At 43.8% G+C, this 16121-nt stretch overlaps 1 protein-coding gene across 1 annotated transcript; it reads right to left on the minus strand.

The window, feature by feature from the left end:
• Nucleotides 1-259: 259 nt before the first annotated feature.
• DUSP13A (dual specificity phosphatase 13A) lies at nt 260-2284 on the minus strand. Its single transcript, XM_009482852.2, has 3 exons — nt 2115-2284; nt 1601-1818; nt 260-459 (listed from the first exon to the last, which is right to left on the minus strand). The coding sequence occupies exons 1-3, from the start codon at nt 2273-2275 to the stop codon at nt 260-262; spliced, it is 579 nt and encodes a 192-aa protein (XP_009481127.1). The 5' UTR covers nt 2276-2284.
• Nucleotides 2285-16121: the final 13837 nt, after the last annotated feature.

A 16121-nucleotide genomic window follows, 5' to 3' on the forward strand; every position in this document is an offset into this window, starting at 1 on the left:
CTCCAGTGGAGTCACTTGGTAGCACCACGCTAGGCAGAGCAGCTCTGCAGCACACAGTGCTTATGGTGCTGATGTTGGCTGTGCTGGTCTTGGAGTAACTGAGCTATGAGAATTAATCCATTAACAGTTCTGTTGACTTTTTTCTTCGATGCATGATTTTCTTCATTTTTTCAACATGCATTGATCATAGGAAGCTGTATATGCACAATGGCTATGAAGGCTGAAGCTCAGAAAAGTGAATGTAAAAGGGTTTGCCCTTTCAGCAGTCCTTCTTTTGCCGTAGCTGAACATCCAAATTTCGCAGGTGTTTCAGAAAGCCACGATTGGGTGAAATCCATCGATGTTCCTTCACCGTTTTGATGGCTTCAACCAACGGGAGGTGGTGATTTATCATGAGATATGCTAGGACTAGGGAAGCTGACCTGCTTACTCCAACGGCACAATGTACCAAAATTTTAGCTGGTTAAAAAAAAAAAAAAATTATAACCATAGAATAGAAGCAGTACAGTGGATGAAGTTTAATTTAAAGGGAAGGCAAAGCCCTTCTGCCTTCTCCACCTTGGTCAGAGTAACACCGCAAACATGATATATTTCTTACCCTTCTGATAGGTCACATGAACTGCTAGCAATTAAGTCTAATTTGCAATTGTTACACTCACTTCTATGCAAGATGCCATGAGATCCCAACCTGATCTCAGAAACACTGGTAAATCAAAGAAAACCCTGTAATGAGGGTTGTTCTGTAATGAGGGAAAGTAGTAAAGTTGTTCTGTTGTGAGCAAGAGGAAAATCAGACCCATTGGTTTCAGAAGGGCTTGCTTAGGTGAAGAATGCTAAAATCTGGCCTGAAAGGATGGCACTAACACATGAGCCACCAAGAAAAATGTCTGGCCTAGTACCATTGCATAATAAGGCAATTTGCTGCAACTGTAATTCTCTTTTGAAGGCAGCACTTGTGATACAGACTGAGACAGCTCCATTAATGCCAGTTTACTCGTGCTAAGAAATGGTCTTTTATGTAATGCAGGTTAATTAGTATTTTATTGCACCAGTGCCAAGAAGCTCAGTCTCTTGCGCAACACACTATAAATCTCCTTGGGTAAAGGTAAATCTACTCCTTGGGGGCGCAGCCCTGCAGGCCGTGTTCACATGAGAAGCTCAACTGCAATATATGAGCCTCTTCATGTGGTTGGTGTCTGGAGAAATTAGGACTTTCGTCTCTTTATTCATTTGTTCTTAGAAATACAGCTGCTATAAGAGGGTCTCAAAAGAGGGTGTCCATTTTAAATGTATGTTTTTGCTTCTCCATTTTTGAACCAGCCTTTCCTTCCAGATATTTTTCTCTCTAGTCTGTCTCCTCTCCTCTCTGCCCCAGTCTCTCTCCTGCACTGTTCATCCTTTTTCTCACATCAACTTTTTGGGACCTAGATAGAGCTACACACACATACCCAACACTCCCTCCTCCCACCACCCACCCTGCAGGTGACCAGCCGCTGGCAGAAGACCATGGATTGACTTGTCCACCACTGAGCTTGTGGAGCCAACCTGTTACAAGAAGCTGCCAACTCGCATAAAAATGCAACCAGCAATAATTTCATACCTCCTGGCGTGTTCAAGGCGTTGTGGATGAATTGCGCTGCAGAGAAAAAGAACTGGCTTATATCAAAGCTTGGTAGGTCATGGGCTGGTACACCATAGTAATCAATGGTTGCTCCGTAAAAGTCCTGGCCTCCATGGCTGTATGCTGTGCCGTGGGCAGCATTTAAAACATGGGTCACACCCATCTTCCACAAAACAAATCTGTTGTGAGCTGTTACTCTAAGGAAAAGACAAACACAAACAAATGGAGATGGGGGCAGAGATATTCACAGAGCAGGAGAAGCTCTGTGATTGCATCTCCCAAGCCATTTGCTGGAGTGTCAGCCCGTGCATTGCTTCTAAGGGCTAACTGAGAAGCAAGTACCAGCTTAGTCATAATTCTATCTTGGAAAGCGTGCTGTCTGCAGCGTAAATAACATCAATCAGCAAAACCGTGAGTTGTCTGAAGCCACACCTGTGAGGCATACTAACAGACAGAACGTATGGCAGCCATGTGTCCGTAAAGCTGTACTTACAGGTCTCCCAAGAAGAGATTAGGCCATACTTCATCAACGTGGTTGCAAGAGGGCCGCCCGGTGTTCAGGAGCTGCTCAATTTCTTTAAGGGAGGGGACATCCCCCATGCATGCCCCAGCGTCTTCAGGTCCCCGCGGGCCCAGCGCCTCTGCCCCAGACATACCGAGAGCCAGGGAGAGACCCCGCTCCCACCGACCAGAGGCACGGCACTGCACGCCGGGGTGCTGCCAGCCCCCGGGGCGGTCACGGGGGAGGCCGGGAGATGGGCCGGGGCAGGTGCCGGGCAGCAGCTCCCGCCGCCAAGCCACGCTGGCCCCGCACTGCGGCATCCCCGAACCCCCCCACTAGGGCTGGCCGCTCGCCTGTGCGGTGCCCTGACAGACGCAGCCAGTTGAAAGAGATGCACGTACCGAACCGGGCCTTACTGGGTCCTTACTGGTTCCACTCGGCTCCCCAGGGCTCGTCCCCAGAGCCGCGCTGCCCTGCTGCACGGCGGCCTTGGCGGCGGGGCCGTCACCGCATGCGGCAGCAGACCCCTGCCCGCAGGACGCGCACCGAGACTCGGCCCCCGCTGCCCTCGGCAGCATCCTCGACGCAGCGGCAGCAGTCAGCAAGGTCTGGCCGTTCATCACAAGCACTTAAAGGCCCAATAAAGGAAAAATAGAAACCTGTCCAGTGCAAAAGGAATGGCAACTCTCTCCCAGTAACAACTGTCTCCCAGTTACTTTGAGGTGCTTAAAAACATAGCTTAAAAACATAGCTGTGAAAGGGTGCACCAGCAGGTCCTACTGACATGGTCGCCAGGAGGTTAAACACCAAGTGGATGATGGTGTCTTGCCTATCACCAATAATCCAGAGAAATGTATTTCTTGAAGCTACTGTGTTTTCACCAAGTAAAATTATCTAAGCTTAACTGTATGTTATACATTTGATCTTTCTGTTGCAGTCACTGCTTTCACTAATGTGTTAATACAATACACCTGCCATATATTGTATGATACCTCCCTCTGTTGAAAAGAGAACAAAGAATGTGAGTATAATGGTTGTCAGGTGAAACTTGTAAGCCACTGAATTAGTTTATATAGGAAGGTCTGGTGAGCCACATGTTGGAGACTCATCATGTCAAATTGTAATATTACTGGGTCCTTTCAAGCACAGCAGTGCCTGTGCTCCTGGCCTGCAGGATGTGTGACTCCTGCCAGGGGGCTGCAAAGCTGTCGGTGATGGAGCTGCAGGGCAAAACACATGAAATGCTGATGCTCTTTGTAAGCCTGGCAGCTGGCATGCAGAGTGCGGTTCCTCTACCAAAGGAGTACAGAAGAGAAGGTGACCGAAGAGGAGAAGCTTGCTGCTGTTATCCCCTGTAGAAAAAGGGCAATGAACGGCAAGAACCCTTGGTCAGGTCTGAACCGCCTTTATTCCACATGTACTGATTTACTATGATGGAGAGGAGGTTTGCTTTATTTTATTTTATCAAGAGATGTATCATGGAGAGCTGTTTGAAACCAGGTATTAAAGTCTGGACTAATTAACTATGCTTGGGAGTAATCAGGGTGAGAGATCACCCTAATACGAGGCAATAGTTTCCAGCATCAGAGGGCAAAAGTTACGTGCAAGAAAAAAAAAGTGACCGTTTAGAGTCTTTCATGAAGCAGAAATTGTTAAAATTCTGTTGATTTAGAGAAGAAACTGCTTAAGAGCCTCCTATATACAAAGACACTGTTAGTTCCCATTGCCATATATGTTCTGGCCTAAAAGGTGAAATAAGAGAAACTGCAAGGAACAGTGCTGCAGTGCTTATTTAGAGGGGGCAGTGGGACATGCAGCCAGGCTCTGCTGTAAGTGAGGCAACCAGCTGGCCACATCCAGCAGAGGGGAGAACTGCAGAAATGGTTAGTCATACTTCAAGCACTGCGTATATGTCCTTAATATGTTTTTCTCTTTTCTTCTCTTTCCCTTCAGTAAACTAGTGCTTTTTAAGCTGATTGATTTGTGCTTATGAATGAGGAAAATTAACTGACTGAGCAGGTGAAGTTTTCAAATTTAGTTTACTTTTCTCAGGTTTCTGGGTGGAGGCTCAAGCTGAGGCTTTACTAGCAGCGTTTTTTAAATGTAAGCCCAGCCCTTTTGTTGCCAATCAAGTTCTGTCAAAAATGTAACACTCATGTTTAATCCTGTCCCTTTTCAGCTGTAGAACTTTTATTGGTCTCTACCTCAAATGCACTAAGAATTCAGAGTTCATCTGCAGCATGAAAGCTTTTGAGCAGAAAAACATGAACTCCAGAAGAATGATCTCCAAGCCCTGTGTGCCTCCAACATTTGTATGGTATATGTCCATTTGCTTCAAAACTCTGGCCTTCCACACCTAGCATCTTCTGAACATTTAATAGTCTGTAAACATGACTTTGGTAAAGCTGTTACTGACTTTTTTTGCCAGGAGCTGCCTTAGAAACAGACAGGAGGCAGAAATCTGGCTTTCAGACCAGCTCTGTCATGCACTAATCCGCAGGACGTAACGTCACTAGAGAGCACAAGACCATCTCTTCCTGCCCTGTGTTCTCCCTTGCCTGCCATTCTGCCCACAGCAGTGGGCTTGGATGTCTCAGAGCGTACCTCTTCTTCCATGTGTTTACACAGGATTTAGCCATCAGGTCTGTGGGTCAATCCAGGACAGTCAGGCTCTCCTCTACTGAGTTGTACCTTGACATGAAACTCCCCAAAAGCTGGATATCCTTCTCAGCAGAAGTGCTAACTCCCCTAAGTGAAGCTGAAGGCTTTACTCTATCATTTCCTTGCTCCTAGAGCACCTTATTTTGTCCTTGTGTTAACATCCAGGGAAAGGCCATGATTCTCTTTGTGAAGAATTGTTGTGTTTTAGTTTGTATCAAAGTAGTTTGAATGCAAATGCTGAAAAACTATGGAAAGCATGAACTTAGTTGGCAGGACATTCGTTCCAGGTGTAACCTTTTGTCCAGATGGGTTTGGCTCTCCACACCTTTGCTTCTTTCCTGGCTCTTTTAAAGCTGCTAAGGACGGATGTAAAAAGCAACAAACTGATATATGGTCACACTGAATAGGGGCAAAATGAGCTTTCTGTGCAGTAGGGACTTTTTGAGATTCCAAGAAATTTGGACATTCTCCTGACTGTTGGGATGGTGGGCAGCTCTAAGCCAAACATCTGTGTGCAATTATATATGATCTTAAAATAGCTGCTATGTCAGTTGAAATTAATGCATGACTAATTTCGGAACTCCCAACAGAAGGCATCCTTTTAATCAGTGGACTATCCCTTTGTGATTACTTTGTGGGTAGTACTTGGTGCAATAATCTAAATCAAACATTCCCTGGCTAATCATGTATTAGGTGGCAACAGTGTAAACTGCCAGGGAGTGCTCTAGTAGCACGCAACACGGCATTACATGCAGTGGTCGAAAACAGGACATTCATGAGGCTCTTCTCTTGAAAATACTGCTATCAGTACTAACTGATGCCGTGTCTGTGACACCCTTCCATCGCTCTAGTGAAAACTGGGCCAAAATCAAACTCCTTTCATGTACACTGAAAGAAGAAAGTGTTCTATAGTGAAAATGTTACAGCATGGAAGTTCAGCTAGCTATGATTCTATAGATACAGTCATCCCCAACTGCAAAAGATCTACTCATTTCACTCAGTCTGTTTTGGGGATTTGATTTTCAGGATGGTTAGCTATTGAAGAAGAATTGAACTAATTGAACTCTGGTACATTTAGGTCAATACTAAGTGAGACAGAGTTTTCTGGTGTTCTACAGCATTCATGTACTTTTAACATACGGAACAATTTTGTCTGATTAGCACATGGAGTTTACTCTCTTCCTTCCCCTCCCCCACCCAGAAGCTCATTTTCTGCCTTGAAACAATAATTATGTTTCACTAATTTGATTAGTTCTTAGGCATTCAGTCCCTTTTTCTTCCATTACAGGAGTAAGAAATTTGAAGACAAAATAGATGCTTGAAAGTTCATGCATGACTGATCTAAGTATGCTTCAAGTGAAGTACAGAGATTACAAAGAAATTATAAGGCAGGACCTGATCTATATAAAAATGAGATTACCTAAAAACCCCACCCCAAAACCCAGAAAAAGAAAAAAGCATGATTTAGATCAATTAGCACTTCTAGTGAAAGACACCCCCCCCCTTGCCATTTTGTATTTTTTGCTGGAAGAGAATTTTCATAAGCAAGTAATTCTCTGTTCAGCTGGGGCCTTTCTCTCCGGCGTATGGTGTTGAGATTTATTTGAGATTGATTATTTCAAATCATTAAATGCTAACATTATTACTTAATGACAGCGTGTTTTAAAAAAACCAAACCATTACATTAACACATCTCATTTTCCTTTGATGTATAATATATTGTAACTAGAGCTAGTTAGGAATTTTCAATATAAATTTCAATATAAATTTCCTTTCTTTTTTTTTATTAAGTGTCAGCCTGAACATTAAATCAATATAACTATGTGCTTTGAATAAATTGTTTTCAATCTAAAGATGCACCTAGTGTAATTACACATTTTGAAGACTTTTTTTCTTGGCAGTCTGCAGTAGATTTAAAAATATCTGTAACATATCATTTGTCATAACTTCTCAGACTGACATGTCAGCACTGGCACTGCCTGTCAAACTTACATCAATGCATTCATGTCATATGGCATGAAGTGACATAACTCAAAGTGACGGAATGAGGTTTATTGGAAATTTCTGTTAAATAAAGCACAAACTATTTAGATAATTCACCCTTTTAAAGAACATCAAATGTTAGTGAGGAGAAGTAGTTTTCAGCTTTGAAGTGCAGTGGCTAAGCAGCTATTACATGTCTACTTTCATTTAAGAGTTACAAGATTTAAATTGTGCTCTTTATTACTTTTCTGGGCAAGCTAATTTGATCATTTTCAAAATATTTGTTAGGTGATGAAACTAGACAGAGCAGAAAAATGCCAGTAGCAGTGATAACTTCAGATAGAAACCAACCGGTTGAGGCTTTCTCCAGTGCTGAAGTTGCCAAATCCCAGCCGCAAACCAGCCCAGCAGGTCTCCGGTGACGCATGGCCAAACTCTGCCTTCTCCACTTTTACTGCAGATGTGACTTTTGGCCAGGGGTTCACTGCATGGAAATCTATTGCTGATATAACATACCTTAGGGCCTGTAAACTTCAGATAGTCCTGGATTCATGTGTATATATAACTATGGCTCATTTTCCAACCTGGACTTCTAAAGTCTGGAGACTGAATTTGGGAAGTCGTTTGTAGGTGGATTGCTGGTTTTGCTATAAACAGTGAAGGGAACAGGATAAGGAAACTTCTGCTTTCATTTTTGCTTCCGTCACGCAGTCTGGTGAGTTGGTGGACACTAGTGCATGTTTATGTTAAAAAACCCACACAACAAAGCCATAGCACTCTGAATAAAGCAGCACTTCCCTGGCACCCCCATGAAAAGGCTAAGAATGAGATCCCGAAAGGTGACTTAGTTTAAGACTGTGCTTAAGATACTGACACGGTGACCTCTTCTGTGATGAGACAGCTCTGTAGCCTGCTACAGTTATTTTTGCAGCAATTTTTAATTTCGGTTTTTACTTATGTTTACATTTTTAGCTTAAACTAGTTTTTTAGATGCAAGCAAATGCGGCAATGTATTGTAAATTGTACCAACCTGCTACCTGGAAGTGTGCAGAAAGTTGTGATTGCCTGACAGTTGGTGAAGAAAAATTCATGGCAGAAAAAGCGAAGAATGCACATAGTAGAGAAGCACAAAGTTTTGTTCAGCTAAATTGCCTTGCTCTCCCCTCATTTTGTTTTCCTTGTCAGATAACTGCTAGTTATTTTGAATATGTGGACCTGGAGTAAGCAAAATTACCTCAACTTTCAACCAGCTTTATTAACAGGTCCATTATTAACAGGAGGACAATGTCCATTTGATTTTTTTGTTTTGTTTTTTTCAGATTCATATGTGTATGTTCTATAGTTTGTCACTGATGAATTCAGACTTGTCAGTTTTTCATCTAGTGCATGTAAAGGTAAAGAAGGGGAACATTGTGAGGACTGAAATTGCACTTAATTGCTACATTGTTTGCAGAGGCTTCTAAACTGGTGAAGAAAGTGGAACATTCTCTCCAACTTCAGCAACTCATTTGGGAAACTACACATCATTTGGTGCAAAAAATAAAAGCAGGATGGAACAGACTGCTTAGAGATAAGCATCTTTGAACCAGTATCTGGGCAGGTGGCAATGAGCAGAAGTACTTACAGCTTGTTTCTGTTCTGAATATCCAGCATTTGATCTATTTAAAATTTATATAGCCCATTACAATTGAGAATGTACAACCGTGGACATTTGCATTAGATTGCTCGGTGACTTGACAACTTGACATATCCTTGAAGCATTCTGAAATGCAAAATTTCCTTGTCTCGCTGCAGCCGCACATGCGGTAAGGATTGCAAAAGATCCTTTTTTTTTTTTCCTCTGTGAAGAAAGAATACGAAGCCAAATTCTCTAAAAAGGCTAGTGTCATTAACTTAATGGAGCTACACTGGCACCTGCTTTTTACTTCAACTGAAGCTGCAACTTGGACTTGTCTTGGACGTCATAGTAATTACATGATCAACACAGCAAATTCTGAATGTTCTTCAGACTGCGTTATGCTGCTGTAAAGGTCTGGCTGCTACCACAGTCAGCTGATACACAAAATAAATCTATTTCTGGAGTTATTTGTTTCTAATTCATCTGTCTCCTTCTATTCCCTCCATTTGTATTATTTATAGGTTATGGAGCATCTGAAGTTACGGTGCCTTGTTGAAGCTTTCATAAGTCATCTGCGCTGTTCACAGCTGTGCTTTGGATCACCTTGGATAGATGACTGAGTGCTGTCAGCCAGCTGCCAGTTTTCAGATTTATTTTTGCTACAGACATCAGAAAAGAATAACGGTGCAAAAACCGGTGCATCTGAAGAGAAATGTTTTCTAATGATTGCTTGATATGAAAATTGACAGTATGAGGGTCCCGCAAGTTTTCTCTGCTATTTTCTCCTGACATATGCCTTTAAATGAAGGATGGCGATATTTTCATGACAACACTAGTGGGTTTTTAAATGATGGCAGGATCATTCTGTGTTTATTCATTTCTCATAAAAAAATCAATGAAAAATCTATTTAGTGTGGTTAGAAACTTCCACCTCTTTCTCATGTCCAGGCTTTACTAAGGTACTTTCCAGTGATGGAGATAAAGCTCATACTGGAAAAAAACCACACTGCAGCATCTTCCAGCAGTACAGTTTTATACCCTCACCCTGGTTTAAGCATTTTCTGTTCTTCTTCAGTTAGAAAAGCAAGACACCGTTGCTTTTCCCTTCAGCTGATCTTGGTTGGGATTATGATTTAGCCATTAAGATTTAGCCATTTCTTGTCTTATGACCTCTAAAAGTATGCCACCGACCACCTATGGGTTTTGAGCTGCTTACACACTCAAAGGAGCTGCGACTACACTTTCCTGTACTTAAGACTTTCACTCCCACGAATCCGGGGCCAAGGCAGTCCAACACGACATGCGCCTGTTGCACGGCCTGGACCCCGTGGGGAGGTTAATGAAGAGGCACCGGGGAGGAAAGCTGCCCGCAGGCCCACGAAGCCGAAGTCAGCAGGCAGCAACCCCTCAGGGCTCCGGGCCCGTGTCGGCAAGGCCCGCGGTAACAACGCGGCAGGGACCCGCTAGCCACAGCCCGGGCCTCGCTGCGGCGCCCTGGGCCGCGCCGCCGACCCGCCGCGGCCACCCCGCGGGCGGCAGAGAGCGGCGGGAGCCGGGCCCCGGTAACGCTGCAGCGAGGCGGCCGCCGCGGCCCTCGCCGGAAGCTGCCGCCCCGCCGGCCCCGCCCCTTCCGTCGCCCGCGAGGTGCTGGCGCTGCCGGCCGCCACTTCCGGCCGGGTGATGGGGTGGTGGCGGAGGCCGCCGCCGCCGCTGGAGGGGGGGAGGGCGCGCAGGAGCCGCCGCCGCCCCGGGGCCGGGTGCTGCGGCACCGCCGCTTAGCGCTGCTGCTGCTGCCGCCGCCGCGGCGGCAGGTGAGGCGGGGCAGGGTGCGGGGCTCACCCCTCCTCTCCCCTCTTTTCCCTTCTTCTCCTTTCCACCCCGCGGGGGTCGTGTGTCGCCCCGCAGCGGAGCGCGGTGCCCGGCGCCGGGCCCGCGGGGGCCGCCCCGTTACCGGCCGGGGACGCGGAGAGCCGCCCCGGCGTTGGGAGCCCGGCGTTGGGAACCCGCCGCAGAGCGGCCGGGTCCCCGGGCGCTGCCCCCGCCGCGGTGGGGCCGGGGGGTCGGCGGGCGGGCGGGCTCCACCGGTCTCGGGAGGCGAAGGGCCGCTTGGCGGCAGCGGCTGTGTTGGAGGAGAACCGCTTCGTCTGCCGCCGGAGCGGGGGGGAAGCCTCTTGTATCGTCTGTTCGCGCTGAGATCCACTCCACCGCAATTAAGGCGCGTATCTTTCATGGACGCGCCTCTCCTGAGGTCTGACCGCCATCCCGTGCTGGCTGGCAGCGTCCCGGCGGCGAGCCGCGGGGCTCGGGGCCGGCTGCTGAGGGGAGCAGTCTGCCGAGAAACTAAAAACCGTGCGTGTTGCTCGCTGAAGTTACTTCGCCTGCCGCGGAGACCATGAAGTGTTTTAGGTTTTGTGCCTGGCTGTGTCGATTTCGGTCTGAACTTTGTGGTTTTTCCACTTGGACAGCCGTCAGCGAGGAAAAAAGAAAGCCTGGTCAGGAGGCAGCGAGCGTGTTTACCGGGGAGGCGGCGGATCCGCAGCGTGCTGCGCAGGGACGGGCCAAGTGGCAGGGGGTCGGGGCCCCGCTGCTGCCGCCGTGCTTTTTCGTTATAGCGGGTCTGGGAGGAGACGGGAATCGTTCGGTTTCTCATTCCTGTGCCAGCCTTCACAGGAAACAAATCGTTTCTGGAAATGGTGCCCGGTACTTGTGCTTTGCGTCAGCCTTACGGTTAGATGTCAAAAAGCTTGTACCGGGTCAAAACAGATATTGGCCGTCTTACTGTTTTCTCTGCCAATGGTGTAAAATTGGTGGGATTTCTGAGGGCAAAGTATTTAGTTTTGAGTAAAAAAAAGTTGTTGAGCCTGTAGGATTTGGTAATTAACAGGGTAGCGTGGAAAAGTGCTGCGTGCTGTTTGCGTTTCAGGGTTCCATGGAGGAGTCTGCCTGTGTCGGACCGGTTTCGTGTGAGTTTAAGGCCTGCGCGTGTTTAGAAAGTTGAAACTCTGCAGCAACTGTTATCCACTCAGTCTCTCAAATCTACATTGCTAATGCATTAGGTGGCCTCCCAGACTATTCACTTAATGATTGCTGATTGCTATTTTTTAAAAATAATACTTCAAAAGGTTAGGGATTTTTTCAGCTCTGTAAGTTAATGGAGAAGAGGTAAATGAGAGGCAGTTTTAATGTTCACATATTTATTGGTTTGTAACTGGAGTTGAAGTGGTCTCGTGGTTTTGTATTTGATCCTTCGGTTTGCAAAATTCATTTTATAAAAACTCAACGCACATTCTGCGTTGTAAGATGACTTGATGAAAGATTCCGCTTGCGCTAAGTATGCTCCATCTCCACGGAGCTCCCTCGTGCAGCTGGACACGGTGTCTCTGCCACCTCCACAGAGCAGCTGATCGTGCTGTGCTCTGGAGTGGCAAGAACTCAGCAAGACGTTTCCTGGCATTGAAATGCCCCTTGTGTTTGGTAGGGGGTGCCTCTTGCTGGGTATCAGCGGTAAGGAAATGCCTGTGGTCTTGTTCTTCCTTTTGGTTTCTGTGATACAGAAAAAAGGTGGAATTAACTCGCAGGACTGGGGCAAAATGATTTTTATACCCAGTGGAAGGAAGTTCTTTGGGAAGATGCATACGTTTTTGTTCCAAAAGTGCTACTTAGATGTGAAGGAAACATTCTGTAGATTTGTAAAGAGCAAGAATGTTAAATTACCTTGTTTGCTGTTTTGTGTGATCTTCTTTTTGCTGGCTGGTTGTGGGATTTTTTGGTAGCATACAATTAAAAACACATGTTGGCCTAGGAGTTGCAGTCTTTCAGTCTCTATACTATCACTTTTCTTTGTACAGAGCTCAGCTTTGCGGCCTGCTAAGCTAGTTGAGATCCATAAAACATATTACATTATAAATGTTTATTTGACAATCACATAACTTCTACAAGTTTTTTGTTTCTTATTTCTTTTAATGCATCTAAAATGAGGAAGGCTTGTAGATTTTCACTAGACCAGAAAGATCAGGTTGTAAATTATTGTGGAGAGTAAGAAGAAACACAGTTTCACTTCAGATATTGTTCTGGTATTAATTTGGATGGAGAGTTTGTTCATGTCTTCCTCTATTTCCATCCTAAGATGAGGGTGTGGGAAGAAAAGAAAGAAAGAAGTAAAAGGGGAAAAGTAAACCTGAATTGTTTTACTGCAAAGTTGTATAAGGATAAAGAGCAGCAAACATTCTGTTACAAGATGGATATACTATTTCTTGAAATTGGAGGGAAAAATACTTGACACTTGAAATGTGAAATGTTCAAGGTCTTGTACAAATATTAATGAAGTACTGTGGATTACATCCTAAGACAAGTGGTGGAGTACTTGATCAGTTGTTTAAAAATCGTTTGTGTGTGTACCTTGAATTACGGTGGTAGGATAAAAAAATGTTTTGTTAGCTGGTTAGTAGATTAGGACTTGAGCCACTCAGTGTTCACTTGAGTAGAGTACAACCCATTTGGTTTAATGAGGTGTAAAAGTCAGGGAGAAATGTGTATTCTGTTCAGCTTGCTGCAATATATAACTGCACTTAGTGGTTCTTAAGACAAATATGTTTAGCTTTCAGGGCTTTCTGTAGTAGCTGCTGCCAGTTTCTCATGGAGGTGTTCCAAGAGAAAGACTCTTCTAAGCGTATGGAGCTAATCTTTGATTTTTACAGTATCAGTTCTATATTTTCCACAATGCAACACTTCAATGAATAAGTCTTGAAAAGCCCATCTTCCTTGGTGGTTTAAAACCTAAGACATACAATAAGCTAAACAAGTGTTACTTTATGAGATTTCTTATCTTGCCTTCATAAATAGCACCAAGACTTTTGAGTACGGTTAAAATACTGCCGATAATCTCACTTACTAGAAATGTTTATGAAACAACTCCGATAGCAAAGTCACTAAGTAAAACTGAATGCAAGTTTCACAGGAATACTTCTGTATTTGAAGTTACCATATGCTTGCTTCAGGAAAATACTTATCCAATTTTTTGGTCTCACGGTGGGCATTTTGCTGTGTTTGATCAGTTTTATATATAGTACGGTGGCTATTGTATTAAAAAAACCCCTTGAAAAATCATGTATTGTTTTTGCAAGTGTTCTTTTTCTCCTTTTGTTTACAAGATATTGTACTATATATGGTGGCATTTAGAAGGTAAGTATTAAGTCACTGTACACTATATGGCAATGAAAGCTTTGGTGCTATTTGCTTTAAATAAGCACTGAAGAACTTAGAGTTTTCATGAAGAGCAAGTGAGAAGCTTCTGATGCAAGTCAGCAGAGTAGCCAAGACTTTTGATGCATAACAAAGCAGTGCTGTATGTTCTTTTTCCAGCACAGCATTACTAAGTTGGTATGTGACAGTAGCCTTATTATTTCATGCTGGCTCAGCAGATGTTTTTCTGTATGGCTTTTTCGTGCTGGGGAGCTAAGGCCTCAAACCTGGGTCTTGTCAACATTGTGAACCAGCAGCCTTTGTACAGAAAAACTTTTCCCCCAAGGTGTGAGATGTCATGCTCCTAGGCAGCAGATCCAGCGAAGGAGGGGCTGAGTTGGAATTGCCTGTATTCAAACCAGCTTGAAACCTTTCACAAAAAAATGTAAGTTAAATCACTTGAGACCTGATAGTTCTTCAGCGTCCTTCCTAAAATTCCTCTCAAGGATGGTGAGAATTGAACCTAGCTGGGGAAAAAATCAAGAGGCATGTCAGCATGGAGAGCAGGCTCTGCCAGGCACATGAGGGCAGGTGGTGGAGCAGTAATGGTGCTGGTAGAGTTTTGCATGTGTGTCTGGAATTAAAAAATCCAGTCAGTGTTATGTAACTGCTGCGGACATAACTAGGATCTTATTTAACCCGTCAGCTGTGATTGTGGTGTAATTGTGTTTTGTTTCTGTAAGAAGACTGCAGCCTAATGTTAGTGTGATATTAATGCTACTTGCCCTTGGCTAGAATAGTGATAACCATATTCAACTTTCCACATTTTTATCTCAACATACTGACTCAAAGTCTGCATACTAGGAAAGTTAGGGACTTAATGGTTGACTAGCAGTAATTCAGTAGAGGAAAGCATGGTAGAATTGTGGGTAATCATTTTGAGAGAGATTAATTTTCCATGTTTAAATATACCTTTAGGAAAAGTATTGTGCTAAGGGTATACTCAGCCTCTCAGAGGCATCTTGCTTTTTAAAATGCCTTAACGAAATTGTAGAAACATTCATGGCTCATGAAGTAACATTTTTCTTTTAAAAAAATAAATACTTACACGCATGTGCATGAAGTTCATATTCAGTTGTGTTCATGCTGTTAATTGAAAGGCAGGGGAAGGAAAAAGGGAAACAGGACACATGATACGTACTGCTGATGAGCTGACTAAATATAAAGTCACAGTAGCAGGAAAGTAATCAAGTAGCTAGTCACAGACATTGCTGATGTCAGGCGAAAAGTATATTTTGCCCTCTGACACTTAAGTCTGTGCTTGCTCTGTGTTACTCATGCATGTTATTCATCATTAAATAATGTTATCCATTATTTCAGCAACAAAACCAGTAATGTAGAAGGCAAAGTAGTTACCAGTGCTGTTTTCTTTCAGAAGACAAGTACAGTTATCTAGGTGACTTGGTCTCTTCTGGTACACTAGTCAGTCTTGCATTGCACACTGGTAGTGTTGGAAATGTTATGTAGCATTCTTAAGCTTCAAAAATGAACAGGAGCAGTTGGGCACAGAGATCTGTATTGTAGTCCAGGTACCAAGATTATTAGGGAAGGTGCTTTTTACCCTTTAAACTACAAAAGTGGCGCTAAATGAGTAGTCTGAAGGAGAAGGCAGCTTCTGAGTTTAAGGAAATTACCTTGTCATCAAAACTGAACTGAACTGTTGCTGCTGTGACAAAATTAGCTACCAGCTGATTCCACACGGAATGGTTTAAGTTTGTGTTTTGTGTAAGTGCTTGTTTCTTTTGTTGATGTCTTTGTCTTTTCCAGTTGGTTAAATGTCTTGTCTTTGACAGCATTTAAAAACAGGAGGAAGTCGTATCAGGTGTATCTTAAAGTTAATGTAGACTCTCTCCCAGAGCAAATACTCTTTTATATGGAGAAGGAAGAGTATAGTGAACGCAGAGATTCTGGAAGTGGTTTATGGATGTTTTGGCAACTATTTAAATTGAGGTATTAAAGCTTATGTACATATTGACTGTATATGGAGTTTTGAGGAGTTAAAACTATCCATTAAGTACATGTTGTTAATATACAATCAACTCCAGAGCGAATATCTTCAGAAGTACCACTCCCTTAATTCTTTTAGAAGGGCAACTTTGATTTGTGCGCTCATTTTTCTTCTAAACTATTCCTTTTGCGCTGTTGGGAAATCTCATTGGACAAATTGAATCTTCTCTTATATAGAATAAAATAATGTGTGGTGCTAGTAGATGTAATCTAATGTTGCATCCAATAATTATGGTAAGAGCTACTTCTAACAATAGGTACAGGACCTCTTTAAAAAGAGAAGTGAGAAGGGAAGAGCTTCTGTTTGTGGAAGAGCCATGCCCCTGCAAACAATGTAAAACTTTGTGTTGAATATTCATGATAGGTTTGAGTACCTGTTTACTATATACAGAAGCTAAATAATAGATTAAGTAGACTGTTTCCTTGCTTTCATTCTGAAAACCTTGAATGACCTATGTGGCACTAGTGTATTGTATTATCTTGTATTC

The sequence above is a fragment of the Pelecanus crispus genome, chromosome 10 (assembly GCF_030463565.1).
Source record: "Pelecanus crispus isolate bPelCri1 chromosome 10, bPelCri1.pri, whole genome shotgun sequence".
Classification (NCBI taxonomy): Eukaryota; Metazoa; Chordata; class Aves; order Pelecaniformes; family Pelecanidae; genus Pelecanus; species Pelecanus crispus.